This window comes from Neolamprologus brichardi, chromosome 16, assembly GCF_056152115.1.
Source record: "Neolamprologus brichardi isolate AB-2024 chromosome 16, ASM5615211v1, whole genome shotgun sequence".
NCBI lineage: Eukaryota > Metazoa > Chordata > Actinopteri > Cichliformes > Cichlidae > Neolamprologus > Neolamprologus brichardi.
The window spans coordinates 13721113-13741619 of record NC_142119.1 but is presented as its reverse complement, the minus strand read 5'-3'; the positions used below and the strand labels follow the sequence as shown (position 1 = coordinate 13741619).

At 43.6% G+C, this 20507-nt stretch overlaps 1 protein-coding gene and 1 long non-coding RNA gene across 4 annotated transcripts; one reads left to right on the top strand and one right to left on the bottom strand.

Moving 5' to 3' along the window:
- The first annotated feature begins 589 nt into the window (after positions 1–589).
- On the top strand, positions 590–10906 carry etv5a (ETS variant transcription factor 5a). 3 transcript variants are annotated; one of them, XM_006805782.3, is made up of 13 exons: positions 590–753; positions 2296–2436; positions 2611–2704; positions 2788–2835; positions 3143–3193; positions 4809–4932; positions 5025–5327; positions 5433–5743; positions 7924–7986; positions 8329–8397; positions 8613–8782; positions 8869–8970; positions 9320–10906. In XM_006805782.3, the coding sequence occupies exons 2-13, from the start codon at positions 2389–2391 to the stop codon at positions 9548–9550; spliced, it is 1614 nt and encodes a 537-aa protein (XP_006805845.2). In that variant the 5' UTR covers positions 590–753; positions 2296–2388; the 3' UTR covers positions 9551–10906. The 3 variants fall into 3 exon arrangements, with proteins under 3 accessions (XP_006805845.2, XP_087685833.1, XP_087685834.1); XM_087829707.1 differs by having other exon boundaries at positions 8869–8976; XM_087829708.1 differs by lacking the exon at positions 590–753 and having other exon boundaries at positions 1107–2436; positions 8869–8976.
- Positions 10907–15295: 4389 nt separating this feature from the next.
- Positions 15296–20450, bottom strand: LOC148098195 (uncharacterized). The gene is made up of 3 exons (XR_015716610.1): positions 20400–20450; positions 17521–17678; positions 15296–15349 (listed from the first exon to the last, which is right to left on the bottom strand). It is a non-coding gene; the product is annotated as an uncharacterized LOC148098195 (long non-coding RNA).
- Positions 20451–20507: the final 57 nt, after the last annotated feature.

Sequence of the window (20507 nt, the reverse complement as noted above, 5' to 3'; positions counted from 1 at the left end):
GCACACAGTCATGGTGCAACAGTGTTGCAGCTTTTCATTTCATTTTTAAAATTCATTCGCTACCATGAAACATTTTCTTATTCATTATCCATATTAATCCTCTGTCATTTGCGTCATTCTCCTGAAAAACTAATCTGTTACATTACTACGGTGTTAAATTTAACTTTAAATGCTCTGTGTCTCAAAAAGCACAGTTAATATCCAATTTGTTCTGACAGCATAATGATCTATCATTATATAGCACAGGAAAAAGTCAGCGTGACGCTGACGTCGCTCCGGCAGCCTCTGTGTTTTTGTGCCTCTTCGATTTTTTGTATATTTCCACTGCAGCTGGCCCTTTAACAAACACCTCTTGGCATTGATGGTTGAAAAAATGTGAATGAAATCCAGCCATTCATAAAAATAGGCCACCACTGCGCTGTGATTGGCCAAGCCGAGCTTCATGTATAAGTCGTGACTCCGGAGAAACCATTGGGTCTTTACTTAACGGACAGATTAATTCCACCAATCAGAGTGCGTCTCTTGCGTGCCGCTCGAGCCTAGGGGAGAGTCGTCCGGGCCATTAAAGAAAAAAAGCTCAGTCAAGTTTTGCTAGTCGAAGGGGACACATCAGTCTGTCTGTACGCAGGCGAATACAGGATTCTCGACACGCTGTTTCTTATTTCTGGATATTTTATCTTATTGTTTCGAAAAAGAGGACGTGTATATATATATATATATATATATATATATACACATATATAGACAAACAAGGTAGGCTACAATTTTTTATTTTGGCAAAAAAAAACTTGCTTTTGCGAATCCCTCGTATGGGTACATGTTTTTCTAATGCTCTTTTTAGACTACGAACGAGTGCAACGCCATCTTAACCATTTTATATCTACTTATATCCGAGTGAAATCGTCGCTGTGTGTGTTGTTTTAACCCAGCATGTGTTGGATTTGACCCCTGGCTTATCTGCGTGGATGTTAGCTTTGGCTTATCAGCACGCTCAGACGACTGTTTGTGATTTTTATGAATGGACTGGCCGCTTTTTTTCCACACGGATCGAGTTTCACACCATTGAGAAAAACAAGGGAGGGCTTGGTGGGTGGGGGAAGGGCGGGTAGGAGGCGGCAGCAGGGGGGGTGTCGGGTGATCGTAGCCCCCCAGTCCCCGGCCAAGGCTGAAGTGCAAAAAGTTTTCCAAAAGATGTTTTCTTCTTTTAGGGAAAGGTCTGGAATGCGCCGTATGAGAGTTTAAGTTTTTTCAGTTCTACTAGAGCTGCTTAACTTTGTCTGGTTTTGGTATGTTTATGTCGCACATCGTATTTCACGTTTCTGAGCACCAGCCTTGTGCCAAAACCTACTGCGGTATGCCGCTGTACTTAACGATGGTAATAAACGCTTTATGTATTAATTTCGACACAGCGCACTTACTATAAAGACAAAGAAATAGCTAAGTATACTGTCTGAATAAAAATATTCGAAACGCCTGCTTCGTGCGTACAACTAAATTCTCACTTCGTCTAACAAATCAGTGCGAATGCGGAGTCAAAATCGAGAAAACAAATGCGCCAACTTCAGCTTAAAGTTGAACAAAAGTCCCACGTGACATGCTGTACAGTGAGTTCTAATGTTAAAAGTAGTATCTGTGCTGGGCGCCTGTAATTATTGCCCAACAGCTATCCTTTTATTCGTCATCCATTAGCGGGAGATAAGAGGAGTGAGTCATGTCTGTGTGCCGAGGGAGAACAGAGGGCAGCGCTCCTGCCCAGTGTTATTGTTTAAAGGGAACTAGTGTCACTAACTGGATGATACTGGACGCAGGGGAGCGAGGAGCTCTGCTTCTGCCAATTGGAACACCACCATTGTCACCCAACAATAGCTCCAAGCTTCTGTAAGACACTAATCAGCTCTGTGACTGGCCCATTTTCCTATCTCATTCAGGAAGCTTTGAGATTTAAAGCATGCCACAGACATCTCTCCAAGTCTTTTACTCAAGATCTCCAAGCTGATTATAGTGGAAGGTAGTGCCCACAGATGGACAATGAGTGTGGCTTATATAACCATGTTACATGTGTTCTTTAATGATTGTGTTTACATTGGGCCTCTGTGGTTCAAAGAGCTGTTTTGTAGTTCAGATAAAGGGCACAAGAATATGGTGCAACTACACGTATACATTCCTGTGAGATGAAGTCAGAGCTCAGAAATGACAACAAGGTGTACCGGATTGTAAAATTTGACCGTAACAGTCGGTGCTTCTGAGAACAGGGCTATCCGAGCAGGTTTGTGACACATGCTGTTTGTTTTCCAGTGACCCAGAAAGTCGCTTGACGCTGTCGCTTTAAAGCAAATACCTCCCCCTCCCCTTAATTTTGTGAGCCCCCACCCAATCGACGCAGATAACATGGACGGATTCTATGACCAGCAAGTCCCATTTATGGTCCCACCCAGTGTAAGTGGACACACACAGCCTCATCACACTTTCAAACATTATCTTTACATCATGATTGGACCCCACCCCCGCCACACGCACCTGCCTTGATAGTAGATCATTTGCATTGTCCATCGCCTATCTTCTGGTGCTGCGTGACATTTCGCATTTCTTTGTCTCTGTCCTCTCCAACAGCACAAATCCCATTTGGAGGAAGCAGCTCACAGCAGGCCTCTAAACGATAGGAAAAGGAAATTTATTGACACGGAACTCGCCCAGGACACGGAAGGTAACAGCATTGGTGTCGATCAGCATTTTGAGATAGAAGCTACTGTACTTTATGATTAATATCTTTTTTCTATTTTTTTTAAGAACTCTTCCAAGACCTCAGTCAGCTCCAGGAGATCTGGATCGCAGAAGGTTTGTTCTCCATTTGTTTTTGCTCAGAAACCCTCAATTCTTCTGGTAAAAGTTACATCAGTAGAGTCATGTGTTGTGTGCCACTTTGTTTCTAAATAGTTAACAGAATGAAATTGGTAAAGTTATAACATCAAAGATTAACTGTTTCCGAGTTAACCTTCAGAGCAAAGTACGACTTGTGCAAACTGCTGGCTAAAACCCTTTTTTTCGTGGTTTTTTTTTTTCATGTTTTTTGGAGAGTAGGACACTTACTGTGTGGTGTGTGTATTCTTCTAAAACATGCTACATTTTTCCTGTGCTTTTACAGCCCAGGTGCCTGATGACGAACAGTTTGTTCCAGATTTCCAGTCAGATAACTGTGAGTACCTGATATTTGTTGTTTATCTCTGAGTCCTACTGTTGTCGACATAGTCTTGATAGTCTTGTATTCGTCCTGGCTCTAACTAGTGAGCCTGGGCAAACCTGTGCACAGAGTCCTGCAGCGGTGGCACTTCAGGCTTAAAAACCCAACTGAAACCGTCTTAAAGATGTCTTATTCCTCCTACTGTCTTTTTTCCCCTCTTGCTGGTTCATGTCTCTGTCTTTTGTCAGAACGTCTTCACTAACATCGCTCTTTGTCTTCAAAAACACAGCTCTGGGAAAAGCTGCTCTCTCTTCTCCCTCCCTCTCTCCCGCTCCTCCATTTTGAGTTTAATCAGCCGATTGGCATGGGGCATCACATGAGCCAAGCTCCTAATCTGATTTCACACTTTCCCGCACTCAGGCCCTGCTGCTGAAGTGGGCTAGATTCCAGTGGATAGAGCTGCCTGTTACAGTCCTGCTCTCCACAAATCATGTCTTTCAAACTGTCTTCATAGGTCATTTTAAAGCTGCAGAGGACTGAGGCAGTGTATATATGTCCAAGTGGAGTACCCCCTCCCGTTCTCCTATCTCTGAGTTTATGTTTTGGTCCAGCGCGTAAGAGGTGTAGACAGGGTGTGGTTAATGTCTCATTGTCAGGGCTGCCTTTCTCAGTTTTGGCCGCTGTGGTCCACCAGCCTGCAGAGGTGGAGAAAATGGAGGTCGATGCATTGATGAGTTTTCATAGAAGGCTCCATCCAGTGTTGTAAGCGCTGTAAAATGCCGCTGTGACGTAGTCTTTGACCTTGTGCTGTCAGTATGCCGTGTGTGTGTGTGAGAGAGAGGGGCACTTGTTGTTGTTGTTGCCAGGCTGCAGCTTGTTCTCTCGCACAAGTTCAGCGAAACCAGCCTTTGCAAAGTCGGCAGGACATCACACGATGAGCCGCTCCTTCGCTTGCTCAAGCCTGACCTACTTCTGCTTTGGTCTGCAGTGAGAAAAGATGCATAGTCTCCCCATTAGTTACTTTTCTCTGTGTGAGCAGTCTAACTTGAGCCATTAGGTTTCAGAGTGCACTCGGGGGAGCTCACGTGCCCATTGTTATCTCCACACAGGTCCATCAGCACGCCGAGTGATTTATTTGGCTCGTGCTCCCCTGTGCCTGGGGATCTAGTTTCTGCCTGGCTATTATGTGGCGCCCCGGAAACGGCGGCCGATCGGCAGAAAGCTGCAGCTAGTGTCTAATGGTTACAGCACAGGAGAATGAAAATCATTCACAGCCATTACATTACAGCTCCACTGATTCATCAGTATGGGTATTGACAGCTGTAATGGGAATCAGACGAGAGGTTTGATAGCTTTTGTGTGTACAGCGCAGTTAGTATCATGCTACCTAGTGATGGTGGATAGATGGTTGTTTTCAGTCAAACGTCATTAGGGCAGATGATAAATAGCTGCTAAGTGGCTCTGTCAGTCGGGGGAATACAGACATTGTCCATGCATCCATTTATCCCTCACTTCCAAATCTGGTTAAGAGAACTGCTGCACTTATGCTTATGGCTTCAATTAGGTCATATCTGGAGTTTATCTAATGCACTCAGTCGTGTTCCTTGTCTCTGTGTCTCCTCCTGTCTAGTGATGTTTCATGGCCCGCCACCAGCCAAGATCAAACGAGAGCTGACTCCTTCCAAAGAGCTTTCTCCTTGTCACCAGGACAGGAGTCCCATGCCCTACGGAGAGAAGTGCCTTTATAGCTACAGGTATGTTGTGTCATTACGTTCCACATCCTTCTCTAAATGAAGGATTTCTAGCCAGTTTTATGTTGACCTCCGTCCCTTCTCTTGATCCCCAGTGCCTGCGACAGGAAGCCCACTCCCGGGTTCAAGCCACTAACTCCCCCCTCCACACCAGTCTCTCCTTGTGGCCCCACCAGCACAGCAGTAACCCACCCACTGAGTGAACAGACCCCCCCTCTGCACTCCCATGTAGCTAACCCAACCCCAGGCGCTCGTCCAGTGCACATCCAGCAGTCTATAACAGCGAGCACAGCCCCTCCCAGCGCGCAGGGCCTTCCAGTCAACAACCACAGCCCGCCCTTTGCCGTGCCCTGTGCCCCTGTCAGCCAGGATGCCAACAGCTTCACACCTGAGCACAGGTGAGCCTCCACAGATGAACTTTGCTGTTGCGTTCTGTGATTTTGATTTATTTATTTTTTGCTTTACTTATTACATCGTCTCTCTACTTCTTCTTCCGTGTGTAGATTCCAGAGACAGATGTCAGAACCATGTTTACTTTTCCCCCCATCTGAGAGTCAAGGGCGCCCCCAGTTCTTGCCTCAGCCCCCCAGCAGCAGCTCCAACAGCCTGCCACGCGATGGCCGGCCGCCATACCACAGGCAGATGTCAGAGCCATTGGTGGCTGTGCCTCCCCAGAGTTTCAAGCAGGAGCTCGTTGACCCACGATACACAGAGCAGGGTGTCCCCGCCATGGGACCCCCGGGCCCTCCACGTCAGGCAGCTTTCCACCCCATGGCTATCAAACAGGAGCCTAGAGACTTCTGCTTCGATTCCGGTGAGTCAAAGGGCAGCACTTTATAAAATATGTGAAGCGCTCATCACCTTTCCTTGTCGAGTTCTCTGGGTACTTTTCTCTGCGCATAATTTGCAAGCTGTGTGAAAGCAGTTGTTCAGGACTGCAAGTAGGCCCAACTGAGAGCGAGGAATGTGCCTGGCCATGTTTGTTCTGGGCACCAGCACATGCTTGTTAGTTTTAGTATGCAGCAGAGGTCTGGACACGGCTGCTCATTTTAAACACACAATTATCCTCAAAGCCAGAGTCGTGCCAGTAAAAGTGGCTCTTCTAGCTCAACATTAGCTTCCAAGGGAGGGAGAGAAATAAGTGGGTCACTCAGCCAGATGCAGAGAACCTTGTCTTCACTGAGCCTACCTGGAAAGGATCTGGGCCAGTGCCCAAAACGGACAGCAAAGTTGGCTCTAAGGGCTTTGAAATTGTCAGCTTGAGGCCAAATGATGCTGCTCCTCTTTAAAAAAGTATCGCTATGAGTGAGGGCACAGAGGCTGCTTGCTCACATGGTTTAATTCAAGCAAACCAGAGCGACCCCACGCCCACACAGCCAGCTGTTATCCCTGCCCTGTTGCATTAACATCCCTGTTTCCTGAAATTCTGCAACTCTTTATTTATTTTTTTATCTTTACCCCGTCACTCACTTTGTATTCCTTTTCTGTGTGCGGGCACATCACTGGCTGGCTGGACTGTGATGTAATGACAAATCCTCTTAGGTTCTTATAGCCTTTAAATACCTACGTCACAGTCCTCTCATATCTCTAGATGGAGGGGACATGTTCATGTTGGGCATATCTACATATAATTTATTCTCTTCTGAGCGTTTGCAGACCATAGTAAGACTCCAGTCTTTTCGAGAGAGGAGACCAACTCATTCAATTGCCTTCAACATGCTTTAGAGTCGCTTCTATGTCAAGGATAGATTTTCCTCAGATGAGCTGTGTTCCTCCACTAAACAACATACGTAAATACGTAAGTGAATATAGTGTCAGATAGTATTTTGCTGGCTGGTGAGCTAAGCTAGCTAGCTGGTACATTGGTATTGAGCAGTTTGTCTCCTTTGGCACATAATGTTTATCCAGGAGAAAGCTAGTTTTATGTATTGAAGGTCATTAGGCCAAACAAGAATTTGATCACATGAATGTGGAGGGAAAACAGTGGTCAGAAAGGCAAAAGAAAATTCAGTGCATGGAGTTATTTTGTTTTTGGGAACAAAATTGAGCTTAGTGCTGTTTTCTTCTGAGAAATGTTAGCCAACTCTGGCTTGCTTGTTTGCAAGTAGAAATTAGTGGCTTTATTATCAGCCAACTTTACTAGCCTACCATCCCAAGATTTATGCAACTAGCTGGCTATAGTTACATTGCTTGCTAATGTTATGAACAGGAAAATCGCATTTGAGTAGAAATGCTAGTTGACTACAACAGGTACAGGTATCTGGTAGGGGCTGGTTCGTGTCCAGGTCAGTTATATTGATACTTGCATGTGCCCGAGTCTCGCGGGTGGACGGTGTCATGCATCACTTTTGACTGATGCTAGCTTGCACACGTTGCAAGCACACCTTCAGTTTACTTAAAGATTATGTATGTTATTAATAACAGCAGCTACAGAGCTCCTTTAAGAAACACTTGTTTAATATTGATGTCTGGTTTTCTTATCAGCAGACAGGAGACAGAGCAATGGAGGTTGTGGTGTGGATGGTTAGTACACTCTGCAGACATGCTGAAAACGGAAGGCAGGCTTTGACCCCTCAGGGGGAGGAACTGGCGTAACTTGATTGTCATTGAGATTTAATACAGCCACCATGGTGCTAATCCTATTTAAAGGCTTGGAGGACATGCAGGGGATGTTGAGTGCGGTGCAGTGTGCTCTGCTCTGGGCTTTAGTCCACTCAAATGTGTAAGCAGACTATGCATTTTTCTGCACAGCTGTTGGACCTCTAGATGAACATAGGCCATGTGTGAAGTGGAGCAAAAATACAGTAATACATTAATTTAGCCTGGACAAAATTAATGTAACCACAACTCTGCTGAAGTACAGCATCAAAGCCGCGTGTCTTTGTGCACAGTGGCCTGAATATATCCATCAGTTGTTAGGTGGATTTTGATGTTTGATGTGAGAACGAGGGTGCTTCTGGTCTAAATTTAGTCCTGTATTTTCTTTGTCTACAGAAGTGCCTAACTGTCAGTCATCGTTCGGGAGAGCTGGAAGCTTCTACCAAAATAACCATGACAGTAAGTTCAGCTTCTTCTCTGCTTTTGAATCGTTTCATATGTGAAGTTTCTCCTCTGTGACCCTCACGACTTACTGAGCCACTGAAAGCGCAGCATGAGGTGGAAAGAGCGGTCAGCAGCATTCATGGGGAAGTGAATCTATCAGTCAATCTAGATGCACATGCACAGTACATTTCTAATATCACCAGGGCCTCAGTGCGCTACATCCATACAAGCAGCTCAGTTCTGTTGCTTTGCATTAAGCTTGGATGTCTGGACTGACCATGGTTACTGGCCTTCATATCAGATCAAAAATATACTCACTCTCATCTGCTGGATGTCTTCTTTTCTCTTCTGTTCCAGGCTTCTCCTTTGACAGAGATGCTCAGCTGTACTTTGATGATACATGCGTGGTTCCTGAAAGATTAGAAGGTAAGGAGAAAAACAAAAGCAGTATTATACGCCCTTAAAGCAGTGGGAATTTTCTACACACTGCCTAATAAACAAGCGCACTTCACCATCTGGCAGGAATGTCTCACCACACTGTGGCTGTCCTGGAGAACATTACTGATTTAGCCTTTCTCTTTTTTTCCCTCCTGCTTTGTTCCCCTTCGGCCTCTTTCAATTCCATCCTCTCCTGCTCAAAGGTAAAGTAAAACAGGAGCCTTCAGTCTATCGTGATGGGCCTCCTTACCAGCGCCGCGGCTCCCTGCAGCTCTGGCAGTTCCTGGTCACCTTACTGGACGACCCAGCCAACGGTCACTTCATAGCCTGGACTGGTCGTGGGATGGAATTCAAGCTCATTGAGCCCGAGGAGGTCAGTCCTCGCCTTTGTGCAGCATTACTAACATCCTTTGTGACGTTTGTAATCTACAGTCTTTATTTGTCTCTTGTCGTCTGTAGGTGGCTCGTCGCTGGGGCATCCAAAAGAACAGACCTGCCATGAACTACGACAAGCTGAGCCGCTCACTGCGTTATTACTATGAGAAGGGCATCATGCAGAAGGTAAAGGCACGTTCAGTTTTTTTTTTTCTTCCCTCAGCAGCTGTGTGCTAAATGAGGCTAATATAGTGACGTTGATACTTAAATACAACCATGAGCCATCCTCTGATCTTAACCACTGGTAAATAGGCTCTCGTGCGTGTTTGTTTGATGTTGTCTGACTCAGTTTGAATTAGTGCATTAAAATGAACAGAAATCATTTATATTTTAATTTGAAAAACACAGAATAATGGTGAATTAGTTTTTTGAATCAGGTTACTCAGTAGCGCAGAGGTTTTGTACAAATAAAATGACACATTTGTAGATCTAAAGCTCTTTATTTGATCTCAGTGTGTTTTGTCTCGTTGCTCAGGTGGCTGGTGAGCGGTACGTGTACAAGTTTGTGTGTGACCCCGAGGCTCTGTTTTCCATGGCCTTCCCCGACAAACAAAGGCCCAGTCTTAAGGCTGACCCAGACAGCCTGCCGGGGCTCGACGATGACACCATGCCCCTCACCCACTATGACGAAACTGCTCCCTACCTGCTGGACGGCGGGGAGCAGTGTGTGGCAGGCCTGCCCTTTCCAGATGGTTACGGCTACTAAATGAGCAGTGGGGGTTCCCCAACTCACAAACACACATGTACATGCAAACACTCCCAATAAGTCTGTTGGCGCCCAGTCTTTAGAATCCAGAGCTGGAGCTGCTGAGCTACTTGGATCAACATCCTGGCACTCTGCTCCTTCTTGGTTCCCTCTCCTGCTCGCTGGAAAATAGAACTCTGTTGGCTCCTCAGCTGAGAATGAAGGGAGAGGGCGGGAGGGGGCCTGCGAGGCTCCCTTACTTGCACCATCAAAGAACAAGAGAAGAGAGGGTTGTAAAACCAGTGATGGTGAACTGGACTAGGTTACTCAGCAAGATGGGCTGCTGTTGCTGTGGAGACCAAATGAATTGTGGCCACAGGCAGCCAACTTTAGGTGGACTGATAGATCTCCCACCCCTCCTTTTGTAAGAGATTGGAGAAAAAAAAATTGTTACACTTTTGATTTTGTGACAATCTGCTCTTCTTAAAACAATCAGAGAGTATAAACATGACGAATCTAATGAGATATTCTAAACTACTTAATAGTTGCCTTTATGGTCCCCAAGTTATTCATGTCACCACATTTGAACCATGAGATCCGTGAAAGGGCTTTAAATGCATTAAAACTGATTGACAAAACACACAGCATATGTTGAAAACATTTCTGTAGATAGGACAACCTTGTTTGTTTTTGTTTTTGTGCCAGCTGTTTTATGATTCTGTTAAGACTTCAGAGACCCAGAACTCTCAGGTCCTTTCTGAGGCGTTGCTGTATTTCAGGCTAGTCAGTTGGTTGGGCTGCTCTCTCGTGTAAATGTTCTTTAACTGTTCTGCCCGTGTAAGAGATTGTATCCGCTTCCCTTTAAAGACTGCACCCCACAGTAAGAGCCTACGGTCTATACAGTACACTCCTCATGTCCGTTCATCACTGCTGGGTCTGTATTGCTCAAACTTTAGCATAGAACTCCCATCTCCTTTTTTTCTTTGCTTTTTTTAAGCCTAAGAAGTTGTATGATAAATGGTCACATTGCTCATTGTTTTTTGTATTTCTGTCTGGGTGCTTAATGTTTCCTTGGCAGTGTACTAGTTCCTCTGATGCACCAGTATGGCAGGAGCATCAGGATGCTGCATGCAAAAAAAAAAAGAAAAAGAGGTGAAACTTGGACATTTGACACCTCTGCCAATCACAAGCTGTCAGCAGGAGACCTCTGCTTCTCTTTGCATGGTGTAATCTGTTCAAGACTGTGTCCACTAACATATTGCTTTACTGTCATTGGACAACGAAGATATTTGTGATATTCTCTGCAGTTTTTTGTGTTTATCTGTTTCTGAATGGGGGCAAAGACAAACTTATATAAAGTATATATTTTTGCTATAAGGCTGCGTTTGTTTTGATTTTAATGTATAAGCTGTATAGTTTTGGCTCTAATAGAAATTTTTTTTTTTTACAAAAACAAAACAAAAAAATCTTTTCTTGTGATGCAACTACTGCAGACTACAACTACTCTTTTTTTTTTTTTTTTTTGTGTTGGGTTGGAGAAAGGCTGAGATATTATCTTGCCTGTAAAATGTATGCGTATAAAGGCCAGAGTACCAGCAAAGGCCAAAGTGAACACGTGTTCTATCACGTAATGCAACTCAGGCACAGGGTTTGTCTGCACTTGTACAGGCTTCAGCTCCCCCTCCTCACGATGTGTTTCTTACACTGCTGGCTTTCTGATAATCTGTACTGGGTACAATAAACAGTCCTTAATGCTTCACTGCCTGCACTTGTGGTGTGTTTCTTCTTTTTTTTCCCTTCTCCTTCCATCCACACACTCCTACTCCTACTTGCAATGAGCCAGTCAGCTGACTAGCTGTGGTGGTCTGGCAGTCACTGCTTGACCTGGCTGATGTGTGAGTCACATGCCTCTCCTGACTCTCTGCTGCATTTCTTGGTAAATGATTACTTGCTTAATCCAAATATGCTTTGAGCAATGAAAAAAGGAGACAAAGATATACATGCATTTTTTTTTTAATGCTATATTTCAGGTTAAGGCTTTTGAGCATTTTTGATAATCAGTTATTCAATTTGTTAAATATTTAGTCCATTGAGACCTGTGTACAAAAAACATACAGTACAACTTGAGAATTCAGACAAGTCTGCATGAAGTTTATTTAATCTGCAGTTTAACCTGTGTCCGCATCGCTATTTTAAAGGTCATTCAATTGTCCTGTTTGTGCTAGTAAAAATGTATAGGCTGGCTAAATGATGTTCAGATTTTCTTATTCACACTGAAGACAAAATATAATCATATTTTTCCATTACCTAAATTGAAAAGCCAACTTTATAATGAACACAACTCATTAATGTCATACAGTTACAACGGTAGCATCTAAAACTGTCATCAGAAAGTTTATTTGCTATTGCCCATAATATTGCATCCTCTAGAAAATAGCAAATACTTAATCTTGTTCTCATTCAGCACTTAAGTTGAGAATCACCAGTTAACCTAACATCCATGACTCGGGACTATGGGAGGGAATCAATTGGCTGATTTACATTAACATTGGCTGATTGATTCAACCTAGGACCTGGGGTCCTAGACGACTGTAGGTCAGGAGGAAGAGCAGGCCATCGATTAATTGTAAGGTTGGATGATCAGTCGCTGATTGCTCCAGTCTGCATGACAAATATCCTTGGGAAAGATACTAACCCCAAGTTGCTCCATCAGAATCTGGATGTCTGTGAATGTTAGGCAGAGAGCACTTATGAATAGAAAAAAGTGCTTGTGTGAAAGGGTAAATGAAGCATGTTGTATTGCATGTTGCACTTTGAGTGTTCATTTGGAGACGCACTACAGTATATAAGAATTACTATTAATTTACCGTCTTACTGTGAGCGTAACTGTGTTACACATTTTTTCAAAGTTACAAATACACTGTCTCTAGATTGGCAGTCTGGGATGGTAGTTTCCATCTTTAAGAAGGGGGTTTGGAGGGTGTGCTCCAGCTACAGGGAATCACACTCTTCAGCGTCCTTGAGAGGTCTATGGCTCGTAATTTTTATAGACAGACTTTCTAGGCATAGCCAGGTAGCAGAAATTTTCCACTTTGGTGGCCTCAGATTTCCATCTCTGCTTTTTGCAGATGATGTGGTTCTATAGGGTTCATCAGGTGGTGGCATCCAAATCACACTGGAGTCATTCACAGCGGCGAGGAATGAGAATCAGCACCTCCAAATCTGAGTGTCCACAGCCAGAAAAGCCAGAAAAAGGTGGAAGGTCCACTCTGGGTCAGGGATGAGATCTGGCCCAAGTGAAGGAGTTTTTGCACTTCAGGGTGTTGTTCACAAGTGAGGGGAGAAGGGATTGAGAGATTGACAGACTACAGATTGTTATTCATGCATTCATTTCATCATGATTGGACTACTGTAATTCACTGTATGTAAACAGTGAATTACAGTAGTCCAATCATGATGTCTAAACAAAAACTCCCTGGAGCGTCTGCAGATTGTCCAAAATGCTGCAGCAAGGTACTCTCATGTAACACTGTTGCTTATACAGCTGCACTGGCTCCCCGTTGAGTCCATTTTAAGATACTGGTTCTGACATTTAAAGCTCTTCAAGGACAAGCACCAGCCTACATCATTGAACTTTTACAGCCCTATGTCCCTAGTAGGTCCATGAGGTCTTGTGATCAGGGCCTACTTGTTATTCAGCATACAAGGCTGAAAACCAAGGGAGACAGAGCTTTTGCCACTGTGGCCGCCAGACTGTGGAACTCTCTTCCTCAGAACTTAAGATCTGCGGACTCAGTGATCACTTTTAAAAAACAACTTTTTAGAATTGCATTTTGTTAACTTTTGTCTGTTTTTGTTTTATACCTTGTGAAGCACTTTGTGATTTTTTGTGCTATATAAATAAAATTTTACTTACTTACTTACAGTGATGTGACTGCTGTACCAGTCCATTGTGGTGAACAGAGAGCCGAGCGTAAAAGTGAAGCTGTCTATTTACTGGCCAATCTACATCCCTACCCTTTGGGTAGTGACTAAACAAATGAGATTGTGATAGAAATGTCAGAAATGAGCTTTCTGCGAAAGGTGACTGGCTTCTCCCTTATACATATGATGAGGGAGGTGAGATGAGGGCTCTGGAGCAGGCAAGGACACGCTGGAGAGATATTATCTCTCGGCTGGCCTGGGAATGTCTATGTATTCCCCAAAATAAGATGAAGGAGGTGGCAGGGAAGAGGGTGGTCTGCTTAGGCTGCTGCTCCCACCTGGCCTCAGACAAGCAAAAGTAAATAAATGGACAGATGGACAAAAGGATGCCACATCTTTTTATAGAAAATAAACATATAGAGGACTGATTTTAAAGACAGCTCGAAAATCACTGAAAAATTATGCAGCAGGCTAGTCTTAAAAATGGTATTGAGTAGTTTCTGGCCTGCAGGTGCTTGTATGCATGCCTGACAACATTGGTGTACACTCTTAATCTGGCGCTGGGCATCATTGAGCTCCTGGACTATCTGAGGTGCAGCCTGTAGAACTCCTTCCAGAGGTTTTCTATTGAACTTAGTTCAGGAAAGCGTGGGGGCAGTCAGTGGTATCAATTATTTCATCCTCCTGGAACTGCCTACATACTCTCACCACAAAGAGCCAGGCATTGTCTTGTACCACGAGAAATCCATCCGGATACCTGATGGTAGTCAGGCTTCTGTTGGCTAGCCTGTAAAATTCCTTGCATCCCTCTATGGAGATTTCTCCCTAGATCATCACTGATCACTACCAAACCAGTCACACTGAACTACATCACAGCCAGCATAATATTCTCAACAGCTTCTCCAGACCTTTTCATGTCTGTCAGATGGACTCAGATTTCCAGGCCATGCTCAGCATGGCTATTATTGTATACTATGCAGACCACATATATCCCACATATTCCACATATCCTCTTCCTGCTAGCATTTTGGACCCTGCCATTATGTGCTGGATTGTCTCAGGGGCATCTTTGCACAGCCTATACCTTGGATCTTACATTATGTGGTGGACTTCAGGCTTTATTGATCTTGTGGTACTGTGATAAGGTGCCACCTGTGCACCTTGCCACTAAATATTCCACAGTCAACTGTTAATCGTCTTTAAAGTGGAAGCAATCGGGAACAATAGCAACTCAGTCACAAAGTAGTAGGTCACATGAAATTACAGAGCGGGGTGAGTGGATACTGAGGTGCTTGTGCACAGAGGTTGCTTGTGCGCAACTTTGTGCAGAGTCAATCGCTACAGACCTTCAAACTTCATGTGGCCTTCAGTTTAGCTCAAGAACAGTGGATGGAGATCGTCCTGGAATGGGTTTCCAGCAGCTGCAACAACCATCACCAATTGCAATCCATAGTATTGAGTGCAGTGGTGTTGAAGCACATATATAGACCTCCTTCTTCCTCTTTAGAGCAGGGACTTGCATGGACCCAACCTCAGCCGACCCAGGTAGAAACAGAGGCAGAGGAACATGCAGGTGCCCAGTCTCCATTGGCCCAGGTAGAAGACCTGATATGGATCTGGCATTTCTTGTTCTCAGCACCGGGAGTGGAGAGGAGCTGGCATGGTCTTTAAGAAGCATAATTTACTTTGGCTCAGGTTTGTGGCAGTTGCAACAAGAACAAGCTTCCTCTTTGAAGATGCAAAAATGGTGGAATCGGGCTCAGGCAGGTGGCTAGCTGCTGCATATTTAACCGTTAAATATGGAGCTGAGAACCAGTGACCAGGGAGGTGAGGCCTTCTCCTGGACCACGCAGTGGGAGCCCTCACGGCAAGTTCCTCTGAAGATAAGTCACCGTCCTTTAAAACAAAAAGGAATAGGAAAAAAGGATCAACTGCTGTTATTCATGTAGTTCCAAATCTGTGGGGTTCAACTGTAGTCAAAGCGTAGTAGTATTATGATTTTTTTGACCCAAATGTAGACTTGGGAGGCAGACTGAAGTTTTGAAAATGTGAACCTGTTCATTCAGGCTGTTTACAAAGTCCAAAAAGCAAGGCAAAACTGAACAGACAAGGGAAGGTAAGCTGACAAAGAGCACGCCATAATATACACAAACTAGGGCTAAGCAGAGGAATGCGACAGTTCCAGAAAAAAACAAGCAATGTAAAGACAAGAGGAAGTAAAATTAAATACAAGAAATGAAAGGAAAGAGAAGAGATACATGACTATAAAAATAAAACAGGATGTGAGAATTATAACTAATGGAGAAAGGCAGAGATCTAAATGTACTTATCCTAGGGAAACTGACACAAGAAGGCAAGACGGGGAACAATGAGGGAATAAAACAAATCCAAACTGGAACTAAGATCAAAAAGAGGATGTGACCAAGGGAACACAGGAAGACGAAAAACAAAGCAAAATACAAATCAAAGAGATAATATTTCATAATAAACAGGGCCTCACAGTCTAATCTCAAAAAGCTGCATCAATGACCAGGACCACGAGGGAACTGCTAGCCTGTATTTCTACAGTGTCTGACTTATAATATGGTTAATGGGTTAAACTGCAACTTTTCTCAAATTCAAGTATATGGCATGATGGTATCCGATAGTATCTGTGAAGCTTTAGACTCAGACTTTGTTTCGATGGCCAGCAGCACTCTGCGTGGTGATGAGTCAGAGCCTAATCAAACCACGGAGTGTAAAAGCCGAGCTCTGGCCTCCACTCACACAGCCTGGTGCTACTTTTCATTGATTGAGAGAGCAGAGTGCCTTTGAATGCTATGAAAGGCCTTTTAGTGAGCTCCAGAGAGGTTCCCCTGCCTGATATCATGTGTATATATGAGTATAGTTTCTAACAGCACTCATAATACATTTTTTTATTAACCTCTTTGTGTTTTCTTCTGCCTCAGGAAAGCAGCTGAAGGAAGGTTTTAGTTGACTAGAATGTGGCAAGTGTACAAAAGTTCACTTAAGATGGGTGAATGGCATTGAGGTTGTTGATTACAGCTGAAATTGAGAAAAGAAAAATCCTGGAACATCCATCCATCCATTTGCTTCCGCTTATCCTTTTCAGGGTCGCGGGGGGCACTGGAGCCTATCCCAGCTGTCATAGGGCGAGAGGCAGGGTACACCCTGGACAGGTCGCCAGTCTGTCGCAGGGCCAACACACAGGGACAGACAACCATTCGCACTCACATTCATTCGCACATTCACACCTATGGGCAATTTGGATTTTTCCAATTAACCTATCCCCACAAGCTGCATGTCTTTGGATGGTGGGAGGAAGCCGGAGTACCCGAAGGGAACCCACACAAAGTTCTTGGGTAGAGAAGTTGCTCTACTCAAGGGACAAAAATTAATATTTAATGCCTGTGATTTTCACTCAGGTGGCACTGCATTAAACACATTCTGTTATGCAAATTGCTATATGGGCTCAGCAACATGTCTAGAAATCTCTGAACACTGTTCACCGTACCATCCATAAATGTGAGTTTTCCTGATCCCAAAAACACTGCTGCTTTCTCTCAACCAAAACTAAAATGCACTCAGCCAAAGTGAAAAACTGCTCAGTGATCTGAAGAGCCAAAGTTTGTTTTTGTTTTTGTTCTAAAATGTGGATAGAGTATCCTATGGCCTGAAGAGGACAGGGACCATCTGGCATCAGCGCCCAGTTCAAAATCCTGAATCCTGCATTAGCACATCTGGAATACTGCCAACAGTGCTGAACAGAGATGGGCAGTAACGCGTTAAAAGTAACGTTACAAGTAACATGTTACTGTAATCCGATTACTTTTTCAAGTAACGAGGAAAGTAAGGGATTACTATTGCAAAAAAGGTAATTAGATTACTGTTACTTTCCCGTAAGCACGCTGCATTACTGCCTTACTAAAACCGTGATTTTTTTGTGATTTTTTTGTGATTTTTTCCTGCCTGAGGTTTTCACTGAGCACACGGCCGGTCATGGCTATCTTCCTGATGTATTCGTGGATGTTCGTTGTTTCTTCCTGGACTGTGGCTCTGACACTCACCAGTCCCAGGGCTCCTTCTTTTTGCTTAGCGTCCAGCCTCAGGGTGCTGAACTTGGGCTGAAACCCTCCATGCATCGTCAGGAGCTTCTTGGTCTTGATATCAGTGGCTTCTATCTCCTCCTTTGGCCAGCCTATTATCCCAGCAGGGTACCTGATCACTGACAGGGTGATGGGGGAGAGAGTACAAAAGAGAGGTTCACAAATGCAACTAAGTGCTCCCAGCAGAGCCTGGCCAGTGGTGGATGCCATATTTAACATGACCAAAGTTTCAAATAATGATGTCAGTACATGTACCAGTAATTCCCGACAGCCACAGGCTCAGGCTTCAGACTGCTCGGAATACTCTGCTTCAGACAGGCTGCGTATGCATGATGTCTGTGAGAGGGGATATCTTTAATACGGTCATCTCAGGTCTGTACACAGCTCTTGCTAGATCATTTGAACTGTAAATCATTCAATGCTGCTGTAGCTACTTGCAAGAATAAAATGAAACTGGAAATAAGAAAAACAGGTCATCTTTGACATGTTTATCCAGATCTTTCTGCACGTTGTAGACTGTCAATGGGTCTGAAAATGACCACCTAATTCTGAGGTGCTATATAGTTTTCTTTCTCCCAGTTACAAACTTGCTGTCCATGATCAAAAATAAGCCAATACAATGACTGTGATTCATTTCACAGGAGCAAATGAGGCCCTGAAAAAGTCCTGTCACCTTTGAAACACCTCTTCTTGTCCATCACCACTTAAATTACTTGACAAAGTTGAACAGTAAGTTATGGGCAGGGTGTCGATATGTTTAAGGCAGCATTATAAATATCACTCCAAATCAATACACAAACAGAGTGCTTGATACACTGCCTTTGGCTCCAACGGAGAGAAAAGAGAGCAACAAAATGGGCAGTCCTCGCACATACATACAGTACACAACTGTGAGCTGTTGTATCTAAGTTATTGAACCAAAGCAATTCATTGTGATGTGTTTTCTGCTGTGAGCTTTCAGATGTGTCCATCCACACAGACACACAAAGAATCCTTATACTGTAGTTTGAGAGGATCACCCGCACTGTTCTGGCTTCAGTTACTGAGAAATTTGGGTCACGCTACCAGGGAACAGCTCAAATCTTTCACAGAATTTGGCTAACATGCTGTGTTTCACACAATGCTCATTACCATGGTGAGACTTTAGTACCAAAACTCTGTTGCATAACTGATTTCTCACAAACACACACACCACCCACATGGCATTTAGTTCTGATTTTTATGAGGGTCATGCTTACTTTACTTTAACCATTTCTGCCCTCTAGTGGAGAAATTCTACTAAAGCACATAAAGTAAGTAGTAGGGCATCTGGTTTACCTTCTCATTTGTAATTAAATGACTAACACGATATTGTGCACGGTATGTGTTTACTGTACAGCCAGACGTTTGACAGCCATAACCAACAAAAATAAAGGCTCAGAGTCAGTACTTTAAGTAACAAATATGTTCTGAGTTTGTCATGGCTGAGCAGCTCCTATAGGTGTAAAGTATAGGTGGCCTGTTCCACACCGTGTACAGTGTTGATAAAATGTATTTGCCCCCATCCTGATTTCTTATTTTTTATTGTTTTATTTGTGACACTTGCATGTTTAAGATCATCATTTTTATGTTAGAAAAAGATAACTTATGATAGTTAAATTATTATATATACTTTATCTTAGAATTTTGATTTCAGTTATTAAGAGAAAAGGCTATCTAAACCTACCTGACCCTATATGAAAAGGTAATGGATGAATAGTTCTTGAAAACATGAGTAATTTTCTCTAGCCATACTCAGGCCTGATTACTGCCAGACATGATGAATGAAGAAACCAAGTAGGCTAAAACATAAAAAGAAAAGCAGCACATCATGGTACAATCTAAAGAAACTCAAGAACAGATGAGAAATAAAGTCAGTGACATCTATCAGTCTGGAAGAAGTGGCTGTGGACTCCAGTGAACCACAGCGACACCTATTATCCACAATGGAAAAGACTCGGGGTGGCTGTAGCTCAGTAGTAGAGCAGGTCATACTAATTGGAAGGTGGATGGTTTGATACATGGCTGCTCCAGTCTGCATGCCAAATATTCTTGGGCAAGATACTAACCCCAAGTTGCTCTCTGAGTGTGAACGTTAGGTAGAATGTACTTGATCATAGAAAGCAACAACAGTATCCATAGGCGAGTTTCAAGATGAAACCCACTGCTGACCAAAAACAACACAAAGGCTTGTCTCATGTTTGCCATTAAATATCTTGATCTCCAGGACTTTTGGGTAAATATTTTATGGACCGATTGAACAAATTTTTTTGGAAGGTTTGAGTCCCATCACATCTGCCGCGTTCATGCCCAAAACTCCACCAGTGGGACTGGATTGACATATAAACTTTACACAAAACAATGTGAAAGAGTCATCAAACAGCTGATGCAGTTTTTTCTGCTGAGGGCAGTGTTGGGAAAGTTACTTTTAAAATGTATTCCATTACAGAATACAGAATACATGCCCCAAAATGTATTCTGTAACGTATTCCGTTACCTTACTCAATGAGAGTAACGTATTCTGAATACTTTGGATTACTTAATATATTATCATGCTGTTTACAACTACATGAATGTACTATTGCTGTGATTTATTACTGTTACTGAAGGTCCGCGGCTCCGAACCATAGTAAAGGGACCTCTGGCTAATACGGTGGGTTCTGTGTCGGCTCGTAGCTGAAAACTAGCTTTACTTTGTTGTCTGGGTCAACTCTGCTTGCAAGAGACAGAGAGAGGCGTTGAAAGGCTGCTCCAACAGAACTTATTGTTTTCGGAGGAAAACACGAACACAGTGTACAGTCGAGTCTTAATAGCTTACTTACAACTGGGCTCGTCAGGCACTCTTCTTGGCTGCAGTGGTTATTATTATATTTACATGCTTCCAGCTCCCGTTTTTGCTCGATGACAGCTCGTACTTTTCCTTTTTCTCC

What these genes read in the sequence shown, in the direction of transcription:
- etv5a (XM_087829707.1), top strand. Translation starts at nt 2,389, where the DNA reads ATGGACGGATTCTATGACCAGCAAGTCCCATTTATGGTCCCACCCAGT. An exon ending in AGATTTCCAGTCAGATAACT is followed by an intron (nt 3,194 to 4,808) that starts GTGAGTACCTGA and finishes CCTCCTGTCTAG; the next exon opens with TGATGTTTCATGGCCCGCCA. An exon ending in AGCTCATTGAGCCCGAGGAG is followed by an intron (nt 8,783 to 8,868) that starts GTCAGTCCTCGC and finishes TGTCGTCTGTAG; the next exon opens with GTGGCTCGTCGCTGGGGCAT.